This window comes from Penicillium psychrofluorescens, assembly GCF_964197705.1.
Source record: "Penicillium psychrofluorescens genome assembly, chromosome: 4".
NCBI lineage: Eukaryota > Fungi > Ascomycota > Eurotiomycetes > Eurotiales > Aspergillaceae > Penicillium > Penicillium psychrofluorescens.
Window position 1 is genome coordinate 1,856,322 of NC_133442.1, and position 13,113 is coordinate 1,869,434.

The following is a 13,113-nucleotide window of genomic DNA, read 5'->3' on the forward strand; positions in this document are numbered from 1 at the left end:
GGCTATTTCATCCAACGCGGCATAGGGAGCGCTAATTTCTCATTCTTTCATTTTTTAGGCAGCGCAAAATGGCTAGTGTTCGCTTCTAGTGCTCGATTGTGAATTATTTCAGTGAGTTGATAGATGTTTTGCCGTAAATGATCTCGATTCTAGGGTCAATAGACAGGGTCATCACTGGGAGAATGGTATAGAGAGGCACGGATATAGGAATGTTTAGCAGTTTCGTGTAACACACATTGTCATATGTGAGCACTCGTCCTGGAACCTGGTGAAGTACACGGGCTTATTCACACTACAAAGGGAGGAGGGCGTTTAGCAAGTTTGATATGCCTAGTGCCGGAAATTGTAACCACAGTAATCCTTGAGGAGCACATTCTGTTGCACATCCTTCCTTCTGTGGAATGCTATATTATCGACCAGGAAACCCTTCGCTAGTTTTAGTGATTGTAGTAACTGCTATCACCCGGTGTCCTTGTGGGAGAATAAATGGAAATTGACTCCATTGTACAGAGATTGATGGTCGCAGCATTGATTTAACATGGGTTGAAACAGAAGAGGGCTGTACCCAGAATGACTTACTTTAAAAACAGATCAGATAAAAGTTTAGAAATATTGAAGTGGAAAAGATCATCAGTTTGAAACGTTTACGTTAAGAGCTTCGTGTCCAGTCAGAATTCATAGCCATACCACCCTGCCTGGATAGCACTTCCGTTTATAATCAGCCTCATCCCGTCATTATCCTGAAAGGTGTCAAAATTTCTATCGGCCGATACATGATGCAGTAAACTCCTATTTATGCCGTTGTGGAGCAGCGCTATGTCCCTTTGTTGGTTCGTGATAGGGAGTCGGTTTTTCGCCATCGCTTTATGATTACACGCAATACTGACACAATCCCCCTCATGTCCTCCTATTGTTCATAGTTATTTCTGTTCAACATCTGTTTAAATGTTTCAATCGCCTTTTTTACCTTTTTCAAAGAGTTGCGCCTAGGCCTATTGGCTCCCTTTCCATTTTCGCATAACGCAATCGGGGCTGCAGACGACGTAAGAAGCACCGACCACATGGCAGACTGATTGTTGCACGCAAATGCCGAGTAGACCTAGCTATGCATTGGTCTGACGCAGCTGCAAGGTTAAATAACCAAAATGCAGTGGACTTTTGAAGATAATAAATATTCTACCCACCAGCTCGGGATAGTGAGCTCTCTTAGCCGCACCGACAATGTCCAACACAATAGACACCACTAAATTGGCCCTGATCCCACAGGGAGCAGCTTATGGCCTCCTCATTGGACTTGGAGTTCTTTTCTGCGGTGTAATTCTCGTCGCAATTCGAGTACAGAAGGCCTATCTGTCAGAGGATTCCGGGAAGAGTGAGATGTTTATGGTTGCAAATCGATCTGTTGGTACGGGCTTGACTGCCTCTGCTGTGTTCTCATCATGGATGTGGATCAATGAAACGGTGTTGGCGGCTGCGATGACCTATCGTTATGGAATAGCGCTTCCTCTGGTATGTAAAACGTTGTGATTTATGCCCTCGCAACGGCTAACACGAAGACAAACAGTGGTGGGGATCTGGTCTGTGCTTCCAAATCGTATTAATGGCCGCTCTGGGTGTCATGTCGAAGATTCGAGTTCCCTATGCGCATACATTACTTGAAATTGTGCGAATGCGATATGGTCGGATTGCCCATCTAACGTTTATCGGACTCAATCTGGTGAACAACGTCTTTGGATGCGCCTCGATGATCATGACAGGTTCACAACTTATCTATGGAGTGTCGGGGATGAACTTTGTCGCGGCAACTATTCTCATTCCACTAGGAGGTAAGCTTGTACAATTTACCTTTACGCCGGACCATGATCTAAGTCTTCATAGTCGTACTCTACACCGCAGTGGGCGGTCTCAAAGCCACATTCCTGACCGATTTCTTACACACTGCGATTGCTTTAATTCTCATCATATATTTTACTCTTGCCGTCTTAACCAACTCCCAAATTGGGGGACTGAGTGGCCTATACGACAAGGTCGTGGCTACAGCAAGCGATAATTATGTTTCCGGAAACTACGAGGGATCACTTCTCACTTTCAAGTCAAAGGGTGCCATCATCTGGGGGTTGATCCTGAAATTCGGGAACCTGGCCCTCGTTGTTATGGTGAGGTTCTTGAATCCAAACGTCCTCACAGTCACAGCTAACGTATCACAAATAGGACACCGCGTTCTGGCAAAAATCATTTGCGACAGAAGTTCGGGCCACAGTCCCCGGCTACATAATTGCTGCGCTAGCGGTGTTTGGGATACCATGGGGACTAGGAACCGTCATTGGGTTGGCGACTCGAGCGATCCACAATACGCCAATATTCCCTACCTACCCTGGTCCGCTTACTGCCACTGAGGTTAATATGGGCATGGTCATGCCATATACCCTGAAGGCTCTCATCGGAGATGGAGGGATTATCGGCTTCTTTTTCCTCCTTTTCATGGCTCTTACCAGCACAGTTTCCTCATCTTTGATTGCCGTCAGCAGCATTCTCTCCTACGATGTCTACAAAACCTATCTCAATCCGAAGGTGACAGACAAAAGCCTCGTCCGGGTGAGTCATTTGACAGTCGTCATTCATGGTGTGTTTATCACGGGCATTTCAATTGCTATGAATTACGGAGGCGCCAACATGACTTGGATCAACTACTTGCGGCCTGTTATCTCATGCCCTGGTATCGTCCCACTAGTACTCACCTTGTTTTGGTCCCGTCAAACCCGCTTGGCTGCAATTGTCGCTCCTATCCTTGGATTCTTCACAGGCCTTGCCGTCTGGCTTGCAACTGCCAAGTCGATGTATGGTGCCATTAATATCGGTACCACCTCAAACGAGTATCCGGCTCTCTATGCAGCCATTGCATCTTTCTTCTCGCCCGGTCTATACTCCGTCGTGCTGTCGCTCTACAAGCCTTACAAATTTGATTGGCGCGAATTTTTGCGCATCGAACTGGCGGATGAAGCTCAACTTCATGCAGGGTCAGACATGAGTACTCTCAATGAATCTAGCGAGCAAGACCAGTCTTCGTCAGAGGCTGGCTCTCTCAAGCCAGTTCCTGAGAAGAAGCAGTCAGAACCTCCAAACACCATTGACCTCGAGGATACTGGTGCATTCAACGAAAAAGGGCCTGTGTCAACTCCGTTAACAGTTCCAGCTAGCCTCGACGACATCCAGCATCCATTTGACCAAGAAACTTTGAAGGATCTGCATCGATGGCTAAAAGTTGCCTCAATACTTTTTGTTGTTGTTGTTCTAATAACATTTGTCGCTTGGCCCCTTCCACTATATCGTGACTACGTGTTTACGAAATCATTCTTCTCTGGCTGGACAACAGTGGCCATTATTTGGCAGTTTGGTGCATTTGGAGCCGTTGTGATTTTCCCGCTCTACGATGGACGACATGCAATTGCTAGAGGTGCTACAGGCGTCTGGAAATCTTCTCTGGAGTACTTCAAACGAGGCAAGCTGTCTTGATTCTTCTGATGGAAAGATGTCTAAAGATTCAACCCGCGCTTCAAATCAAGAGATGGTGTGAAAATTAACTCAGAACTATTATATTAACAAAACATATAATTAACTTGGGCTATTTAAGCACATAACAGCATCTTTTCAAGATTCGGATTTTGTGAGAACGACTAATCCATGTAGATTCTCTTGAGAGGACATGACTCATGTGAGCACTGATCTATGTGTGGTTGGGATATGAGATAATCTTATTTGACAGCCTATTCACATATGGCATTTCATTATCAGAGGGGAGACACGAACAATCCCCTCTCATAAGTGAAACATTATTTCCCATCCATTATTGCGATCTAAAATCCATGTACTCAACCACTAACCCGTCCGGATGTCGAAACCTCGTCTTCCGGCCAGTCGGTGTATCCTGAATAGGCTCGAGAATTTCGGAGCCTGCTGCAGTCAAAACACCGATATGATGCTCTAGCTGGTCGACCTTGATGGTCAGGTGGGTCGCACGGAACGGTGCCAGGTTCTCCTCTTGTCCAGCAATGACTAGCACCGAAAGATGCGGAGATGAAACAGCTCCAAGGACGAGGCCTTTGTCGGGATAGGCAAAACGAAGCGTTACTTCTCCATCTAAGAGTTTTGTGTAGAAGTTGAGGGTTTGGTCGAGTTGGTCTGAGTTAACAAAGACTCGTGTGAAGGTCTCCAGGATCATGGCTTCTTTTAGATGATAGAAGACGATCTGGACATATGTTTGGTATAAAATTTGATTATTTCCAAGGTTCTGGTGAGTCCGACAATGGACACATCTAATATATAGTACAAGGCTTTCTTCCAGGAGGTTGGTTAGGATTATAAATCAAGAAGATTACCAAATCGGTAAGCTGATATCTAGTGAGGTCAGATTTCGGAGCGAGTACCTGGGAATTCGCTGAAAGTGCCCTGCCCACAGGGATCCACCCCTGTAGGTACTCCCAGACTTGCACTTGGGAGTACCTTTAGAACGCTAGCCAACTTATTTCCTAGCGGACGGGTCAACCAAGCGAATGGGTCACCCGTTGGAGATAGGTTTGGTTGATATTGTCGAACCATGCATGCGTCTTCCCACACTAAGCACAAGATTAGTTCATCTCCTCTACTAGACCCAACTGGTATATATTCGGCCATCGTGATAAGTATATCACACATGGAAAATAGGGACGTTCTAGATAAACTGTGAAATATATGCTGGCAATGTACTATTGCGGTTGCCTCCAAATACTATCATACCTGAAATAGAAAACAAAGCGCCCTTGCCCTGTATCGTGCTCTACAATGACCATGTGAACTATTGCGTTTGGCGTTGTTGGAAAGCAAACCGGCGTTTCCCACCCCGTTAGCGCCAACGGTCATCACTGCCCTCATACTTCTTTTACCGCTCGCTGCTTCCGCCATGTGTTCGTCAAATATCTTTTTTCAAGACAACACGATTATGTTCTAAGAGGAACACCCCAGGAGCCCAGGAGTTCAAAGAGGCATGGCCAAGCCCCAAGTCCCAATCCCGATGGGACTCCTCGCCCTCCCACCCGAGCTGCTCCTGTTCATCTGCCGCCTCCTTTGCTCCGTCGACGTCGCCTGTCTCTCGCTATGCAACCACCGTTCTCTACAAATACTGGGCGACCGACTCGCCAACCCCAACTTCAAGGTCGATAAGGCGAACAGCCACAGCCGAAAGCGCGAAATCCTATTGACCCGGCTGAGCAAAGACAACCCACCCTTCTACTACTGTCATTTCTGCTCGCACCTGCACCGCTGGAATCGCGTGCCTCTCCCCGGCCCAGCATTCCACCCGAACAAGCCCGCGCTTCGCTGTCTCCAGAATACAGACCACATCCCGCTCCTGGAAGCAACGCGCGTGCACAAGAACTTCTCCTACTACAAGTTCTACTACCATCACCTCCAACTCACAATGCGGCGAGCCTTTTACGGTGATAAATACGGCATCTCGACGCGAGCCCTGCAATTCACCGAGATCCAGACCACGCTCGAGGCCGACATGATCACATTGTTAGCGGTGGAAGCGCGCGTCATGAAATCTCCGACCCCGAGTCTGGGCCTGCGCATCCAGAACATGATCGGCGTCACACGATCCGATATCGAGCTGCTGGACAGCTCCAAGATCAAATTTCTGGGGATCTGTGGCCACATCGACATGACACGCGACTTACTCCCAATCCTAGTCGCCGAAACTGTGAAGACCTACCTGAGCCAACCCGCGGAAAACCAACACCAGATAAGAATCAGAGTCTGCAACTCCTGCCACACAGATTACAAGCTCGAGATCAAAGAGTACGGCACCAAGTGGGTCGCGCTGGTGATCACCAAATGGTTGGACCTGGGCTCAGGCCACCGCTTCGATGACCCAAAGTGGAAGGCCCTTACTCACTATAACTGCGAAGTCAGGGAGGTTGGCCCGCGGCGCGAGGCAGGCCAGACGCGCATGTACTTTGAGAAAACACTTGGAGGGAATGTCTCCGAGACGATGGCAACGACGATTAATCTGTGCTGGTTGTGGAATTGGAATGTTAAGGGCAAGCCGGGGATGTTGAAGTGGGGAGATTCGGCGTGGATCTCGCAGCCGAATTCGTCCGAGGGCTTTCTTTATCGTTAAGCATTATTATTGATAGGAAAGGAAGGGACATTCAAGCTCTAGGTAGCTTGTGTAAATGAACCCAATGGTTTAGGCCACTTTGATACAGATCCCAATCCACTCCCTCCCTCTTTCACTCCCTGTCGAAGACGTCGTTAAATGCTGGTCACAAAGAATCAAGGCAGTCCCTCTAACTCCAGCGTAACATCACGATATCTCTCCCTGAGTGTATTCAGTTCCACATGATCTTGCGCAACATGCCGCTTCATCTTGTCCAACTGCTCCTGCAAATCATCCGCCCACTCGCGGCGATAGGTAGCATGATCGGAGGTGCTGATAGTCTCGCAAAGGGCATCGAGCAGTCGTCGCAGCTCGGTGGTTCGGCGCCCAAACTCCAGGCAGTAGTCGTACTTTGCGATGAGTTTCGAGGCGACCTCGTTGCGGGTTGCTACGAGGCGCTTCTTTTGGAGCTCTTCGGGGGATAAGGTGGTGTTGGTCTCCGTGCTGGGTCTCGGGGCGATCATTCGGTACTTCGTCTGGGCGTTTTGAGACTGTGTTAGATTAAGGAAAAAAGTGTATGTGAAGGATATGAAGGCGAAGAATCTCTCTCTTACCGCTTGGCTTGCTGAAATCTGTGGCTTGTCGAGAGCGTTCCTGACGGGTATCTTCTTGCGCTGTTTGTCGATATCAGTGTCTGACTGTTCTGTTTCTGCTGGTTGGCATGGCGTCGCCGTTGAAGGACGAGATACCTTGTCCGACTGCGAGTCCTGGGAGGTTAGTTTTTCGTTCTCGCGGCATATTCGCCAAACCAGATATCAACACATGAACGAGATTTGTGACTTACGCCAGCTGGATCCATCGCTCAGTCGTGTGGAACGAGCTCCGTGGAAGAGATGGTTTACTATCGCTGAAATCGGGAGAATGGATGTTGAAATGGGGTTGGAAGTGTATGGAATAGGGTTGTGGGAGATGTGGAAAGAACGAAAGTCTCGAGCAGTTGGGGTGAGTGAGTGAGTCTGTCTCTTGCGTTGAACATGGTCAAATAACAATCCACGAGTAAATACTTCATGGAGCAGCTGCCCAGTCCTGTCAACCCCATTTCCTATAAACAGAGAGACTAGAACCACCACCGAACAAGTACAGAGACGAAACAACCTCTCCAACGATCTTCTTCAACCTATACATTAACAAAACCATCAGTGTATCCAGAACAATCTGAGGCACTATAGAACCCTCCTCCTACCCCCATTCAGTCACCGAATAGCTCAACACATCCCTTAAATTCCTCGCAAAGTCTTCATGAAACACCACCCCATCCTCAAACCACAAAATCCGCGTAGCCGTCCGCAGAATCTACTCATCGGCCATAACACCGTCGGATGCACGCAAAAGGCCCGTAGCAACATTCACTCACCAGGCCGTCCATCCCAAGCAAAGAGAACCGTTGTACCACAGGTTCCAGTCATATCCTCGCCGGAGTGGTAGGTTTTCGATGAACCAAGGAGTAGATCCGGCCCAGCGGGAGAAGGCGAGATGTGATCTAGCGGACCGTAACATCTATCCTATCACGTTCAATCCGTTGATTAGGCGGTAGTCTGTGCAGAGGTTGAGGGATGCGAGCCATTTGGTTCTGTCGGATGGGTGTGTCAATTCATTACTCATAGGAGTGGTGAGGAAGTCGATCGAGAGTCCCGATGTGGGTCCGTGAAGATGTCCTGGATTGAGCATAGCGAGGAACTAATGACTTCGCACCAACCACAACCAACCTGGGAATAGGGCTGGCTATCCTCTGCGCTACTTTCTACATGGACAACAATTGAACAGAGAATGACTGTATTGATCTCACTAATGACATGTAATTTCTCTCAGCAGCAAATGAAATTCATCAACCAATCATAAAAAATGCATCACAACAAAAGGGATCCCATTTAAATATCGTCCTCATCGGAGAACACGTCCTCGCCACGCTTGCGGCGGGCAGCACGGTCCTTCTTCTTCTTGCGCAGCTCAGAACCTAACAAATTAAATGTTAGTGACTGTTGAGATCATATAAAGGGAATACGTATGTAGGGTAGGAACTCACCAGTAAGCTTCTTCTTCTTTGCCACTGTGATCTTGTTGCCCATGGCATCGAACTTGTCCTCCTCATCATCACCCTTCTGGTCAAGACGGGGACCGGAGCCTTGGCCCTGGACCCAGTTGTGGCCGGAGGGAGTCATCTTGCCGTCCATGACGGACCAAACTTCCTCAGTGAGGTTCTCAGTGAACTCACGCGAGTGAGTGATGATGACAACACCACCCTCGAAGGACTTGAGGGCCTTGGAGAGGGCACCGAGGGAGTCACGGTCGAGGTAGTTGGTGGGCTCGTCCAGGACGATGACGTGGGGGCGCTGCCAAGAGCAGGCAGCCAGGACGACCTTGACACGCTGGCCACCGGAGAGACCACGCATGCGGGAGTGAGAGACCAGCTCGTTGTCGAGGCCGAAGTTGGCGCAGTGCTGCTCGATCTCCTTGCGGACCAGGGGGCGGAACTGACCGGAGGCCAGAGCCTCCTTCTGGTCAACCTCGGCGACCTGCTTGGGGTGAGACACGATAATCTCGGAGCGAGGCAACCAGGTGTTGTCGTTGCTCATCAGCGGGGTCCACTTCTCGCCCTTCATGCCGACGTTGTCACCCAGAGACCACGAGATCTCGTACTCGTAGGTGTTCTTGAACTTGCGGCGGGAGTGGATGCCAATGACGCGGCGGAGGGAGCCCTCAACCTTGTAGATCTTCTCCATGGCCTTCTCGTCATCGTCGGTGACGATCTTGTTGGCACGGTCCATGGTCTCACGGTCCTCACCGGTCTGGAAGCGCCACTGGATGTACTCAGAGGGAGTGGCATCGAGGTGGTTATCGATGTGGGCGAAAGCGTGTTGTTTGATGTAGGCGATACGGATGTTCTCGTGCTGGTAGACATCACCCGAGGTGGGGATGAGCTCACCAGTCAGGACGTTAACGAGAGTCGACTTGCCGGCACCGTTGGGACCGATAACGGCAATACGCGAGCCCAGGGACACCTGGAAGGAGATGTCGCTGATCTGGGGCTTGGGAGTACCGGGGTACTGGAAGGACATGTTGTTGACACGGGCGATGGCCTTGGACTTGGTCTTGACACCCTCGAGGAAACCGGGCTCGGGGAACTTGAACTCCATGTCGGAGGCGCTCAGCTCGTAGTAGGACCGGGCGGAGGGAACGCGCTTGACGAACTCGCTCAGGGTACCACGGTAACGCTTGAGCTTGAAGCGCTCGTAGTGGATGACGTGCTGGATAACATCGTCCAAGAACTTGCTGTCGTGGGAGACCATGATGGAAGTGCAAGGCGAGTTCTTGAGGTAGTCCTCGAGCCAGGCAACGTTCTTGACGTCCAAGTGGTTGGTGGGCTCGTCAAGCAGAAGAATATCGGGGCTCTCGAAGACGGCACGGCACAGAGCCAGCTTCATCTTCCAACCACCAGACAGGGCGGTGATGGGGCCCTCGATCTGGGCGCGGGAGAAACCGAACTCGCCCTCGAGCTTGCGCTCGACTTCCTCCTGCGAGATCTCCAGGCCGACCTCACCCAGCTTCTTGAAGGTCCAGCCGATGACAGTCAGCTCGGTATCGGCAGCGTCCAGGTCGTGCTCGACGTAGACGGTCTTGACCTCGTCCTTCTTGGGGAAACCCTCGAGCTGCTCGTTGTTGATGGCGCGCATGAGGGTGGTCTTGCCGGAACCGTTGGGGCCCAGGAGACCGTAGCGCTGGCCACGCTTCAGACGCAGGTGAGTCTGGTTGAGCAGGATCTTGGCACCGTAGGCCAGAGAGAAGGTGCAGTTGCACAGATCCTCACCCTCCTCCTCGTCGGAGGGGACCTCGTCAGCGGCAGCGGCCTCGGGAGAGGCTTGCTTGCGCAGGGACTCGGCGATGGACTTGGCATCGGTCTCACCGACGATGGCGGTGATGTAGGGAAGGGCGTTCTGGGTCCAGGTGACCACCTCGCTGTCCTTCTCGTCAACGAGCTGACCGGCGATGGCAGCGACGTAGGTGATGACGGCCTCGCACTGAGGGATCTGGCTCTTGTACTTGGGCTCCAGGATCTCCTTGAGGATGGCAGAGACGGTGGAGATGTCACCAGCGGTGGAGATCTCGGGGATCTTGCCATCCTTGACATTACCAACACGGGAGAGGGTGTCGAGGGCCTGGCGGGTCTTCTCACGGGCCTCGGGGTCGGCCAGGGTGTCGTGGTTCTTCTCCAGACGGGGCATCAACTGAGGCAGGAAAGGAGCAACAATCTGGGGGTCCTCGACAAGCTTGCACATGTTGTCAACAATGACAGCGGCCTTACGCTTGATGGCGGTCTCACGCTCAACGAGACCACGGTCCAGCAGGGGAACCATGATAGCGAGAGTGGGGCCGGTGACATCGGACACGAAAGTGGTAGCACCGAGCAAGTGAACGGTCTCGGCGACGTTCTCAGGCTTGGCAACACACTTGATGAGCTCGGGAATGAAGCGCTCAATATCCTTGTTGACGATCAGGCCGCAGACCTTCTCCATGGTAGCGTAGGCGGTCTTCTTGATCTCAGCCTTGGTGTCCCACATGGCACCGGAGACCACGGGAATCAGGTTGGGGACCTGGTATGAGAGCTGAGCGGGAGCGGACTCGACGAGGGTGTCGATGCAGGACAGAGCGGCCATCTTCTCCTGCCACTTCTGGGCGTTGGCGAGGGAGTCAAGAATGGAGGGGACGATCGCCTTGACGGCATTGCCGTTGATAGCCTGAACGAGGGCGGCAGCGGCGCTCTGGGCGGCCTCCCGGACGGGGGTCATCTTGTCGCCGACAGCGGCAAGAACGGGGCCAATGAGCGACGCGAGGTGAGGTTCCACACCGGGAGCGATGGTGGTGTGGGACGCAATGGCGCGGATGCCCTCGAGGGCACGCTCGCGGACCAGAGCATCCTTCTTGTTGGCAAGTTGCTTCTTGAAGGTCTCGACGGCCTTCAGGGGCAGGGTCTGCTCGGGGATGGGACCGCCGAAAAGAGTGGCGAGGTTGCCGGCAGCGGCGTTGACCTCATCGGGGCTGGTCGAGACGTTGAGGTTCTTGATGAGGTCCTCGAGGACAGCGACCGACTGAGCGGTCTCCTTGCCGGACACGGCAGGGACAGATGAAACGTCGACGGCAGGCATGTTGGAAGAAATTTTGGCGGTGTGAGGAGTATTAACTGTAAAGAAAGAAAGATGCAACTTTTGTCTTCTCTTCTATGAGGGGTATCGCTCGGGTGTGGTGTGGTGTGTGTATGTTCTTGTTGGGTTGGTGGTAACCCGTGAAAAAAAACTGCGTTGGCTGACAAGAACGCAGCGAACGCTCTCTATGAGCGATGGGCAGGGATCTATTCTGTCTATGCAGATAGAACAAGGAAAAACAAGAAAAGAGAGGACCAGACCTCTGTATGGGGTTTGGGGGAGAGAGTAAAAGGTGAGATGGGAAGAGGAAGGAGAGAGAGGGAGGGAAGAAGGGGGGGCGAGATATTTATCGTGCGACTTGCCTCCCGCGACCGAAATTTTTTTTTTTTTTCCGTCCATTGTCCCGCGCTTGACCGGATCGGGTTTAGCGGACGACTGATTAGGATAAGCACTCGCCCGAATTCCTTCCGGTTGATTGGTTGGTCGGGACACCGCCTCTCAACGATGAAGTTACCTGAGTATGGCCGAGTATGGGTGAGGCGAATCCAGAATGAGCAGAGGACGAATGATTTTATTATTCAGATTATGATTATTGCGCCAGATTAGAGGGTGAGGATTTACGACGGACGATGTTGGGTAGTGGATATCCCGATCAGCCTCGAGGGCTATCGTGAATCCGGGGGATAGAGACTGTCAGGCTAGCCCCGGGGGCCTGGTGCTATTCCTGTCGCCACTCATGATCGGGTGGCGCAGTCTTTTTTTTCCTTCGTCTTGTCCAATACTTTTAGAGTTACGAGAATTTTCTGGGACATGTTCCGTTGTTCTCCGCGAACCAGACTGTGATTATACCAACCTACCTGCCGCGGCTGGCTGGACTAGGCAAGACCGTCAGCATGAAAGAAAAAAAAGGAGAGACCGGGATCTGCAGGTTTCGATCGACATGGCTATCCCCGAGAGAAACAACCCTGTTTGATCGTTTGTAGTCAGGGGTAAATCAGCCTGGGTTAAACTGTGATGGACTGCTGGAGGCATCTAGGGATGCTGAAACGAGGCATGTACACAGTAAGATCTGACTGTATGTATTTTGGACTCGGCGCCGCTTGTTTTCTTTTGCTGTTCTTTCTTCTTCTCACCGCATCTTATCCGCTATCGTGATGTACCCGTCGCAGCCGATAAGAAATTTTTTTTTTTTTTTAGTTCAAGCTGCCACCCTGCCCCGTCCGATCCCCCGAGCAACCCTTATTCCCCCAGAGAACAGAGACGCAAACCAAGTGGCGAAAACCGATCGGGTCGGGCAGGCTCAGCGATGTGGGTCTGGACCGCTGGCAGAAAAAAAAAGGAAAAAAAAAAAAAGCCAAAAAGAAAAAACCCTTGCTTCGACAAAAAGATTGTTTCGTTCCGCTTCAGGCGATCGATCCGGCATTCCTGATGGCTTCCGCAACTCCCGTGCGACGAATTACGCCGTGCTTCTGGAAGCGACGGAAGAAAGTAAAAATTTTCGTTCTTCCTGGCTCGGCCTTCTTCTCTTCATCGCCACTTCTGTGCTGTTCTAGCGGTGGTTACGTTGCGGCGAGGTCATTTCCCTCCATCGGCGTTATTATCTTAGCGGACCCGCATGGCCGTTCGCCCCAGTTGTCTATATTATGGGGATGGGGGAAATTAATAGGGCCCCCTCCCCGGGGCTAGTCTGCATGTATCTCACTCGCCCCTAGAAGGAATCCCTGCGGAGGGAGAGGATCCACTCGTAAGGCGCCCCTATTCTTCCTGCAGGCAGTTATCGCC

General features: G+C 51.4%; 5 protein-coding genes across 5 annotated transcripts; 2 read left to right on the plus strand and 3 right to left on the minus strand.

Moving 5' to 3' along the window:
- Nucleotides 1-1,221: 1,221 nt before the first annotated feature.
- Nucleotides 1,222-3,513, plus strand: PFLUO_LOCUS6389 (uncharacterized protein; the record flags this gene model as incomplete). Its single annotated transcript, XM_073783929.1, has 4 exons — nt 1,222-1,509; nt 1,565-1,826; nt 1,879-2,156; nt 2,212-3,513. 4 exons carry the CDS (start codon nt 1,222-1,224, stop codon nt 3,511-3,513), a joined length of 2,130 nt encoding a protein of 709 aa, XP_073640435.1.
- A 331-nt stretch (nt 3,514-3,844) lies between these two features.
- On the minus strand, nt 3,845-4,219 carry PFLUO_LOCUS6390 (uncharacterized protein; the record flags this gene model as incomplete). Its single annotated transcript, XM_073783930.1, has 1 exon — nt 3,845-4,219. The coding sequence occupies one exon, from the start codon at nt 4,217-4,219 to the stop codon at nt 3,845-3,847; it is 375 nt and encodes a 124-aa protein (XP_073640436.1).
- An 801-nt stretch (nt 4,220-5,020) lies between these two features.
- PFLUO_LOCUS6391 (tyrosine protein phosphatase 1) lies at nt 5,021-6,154 on the plus strand (the record flags this gene model as incomplete). The annotated part of the gene is made up of 1 exon (XM_073783931.1): nt 5,021-6,154. The coding sequence occupies one exon, from the start codon at nt 5,021-5,023 to the stop codon at nt 6,152-6,154; it is 1,134 nt and encodes a 377-aa protein (XP_073640437.1).
- Nucleotides 6,155-6,309: 155 nt separating this feature from the next.
- On the minus strand, nt 6,310-6,992 carry PFLUO_LOCUS6392 (uncharacterized protein; the record flags this gene model as incomplete). Its single annotated transcript, XM_073783932.1, has 3 exons — nt 6,310-6,684; nt 6,748-6,900; nt 6,978-6,992. 3 exons carry the CDS (start codon nt 6,990-6,992, stop codon nt 6,310-6,312), a joined length of 543 nt encoding a protein of 180 aa, XP_073640438.1.
- A 1,069-nt stretch (nt 6,993-8,061) lies between these two features.
- PFLUO_LOCUS6393 (translational elongation factor EF-1 alpha) lies at nt 8,062-11,334 on the minus strand (the record flags this gene model as incomplete). The annotated part of the gene is made up of 2 exons (XM_073783934.1): nt 8,062-8,147; nt 8,217-11,334. The coding sequence occupies 2 exons, from the start codon at nt 11,332-11,334 to the stop codon at nt 8,062-8,064; spliced, it is 3,204 nt and encodes a 1,067-aa protein (XP_073640439.1).
- Nucleotides 11,335-13,113: the final 1,779 nt, after the last annotated feature.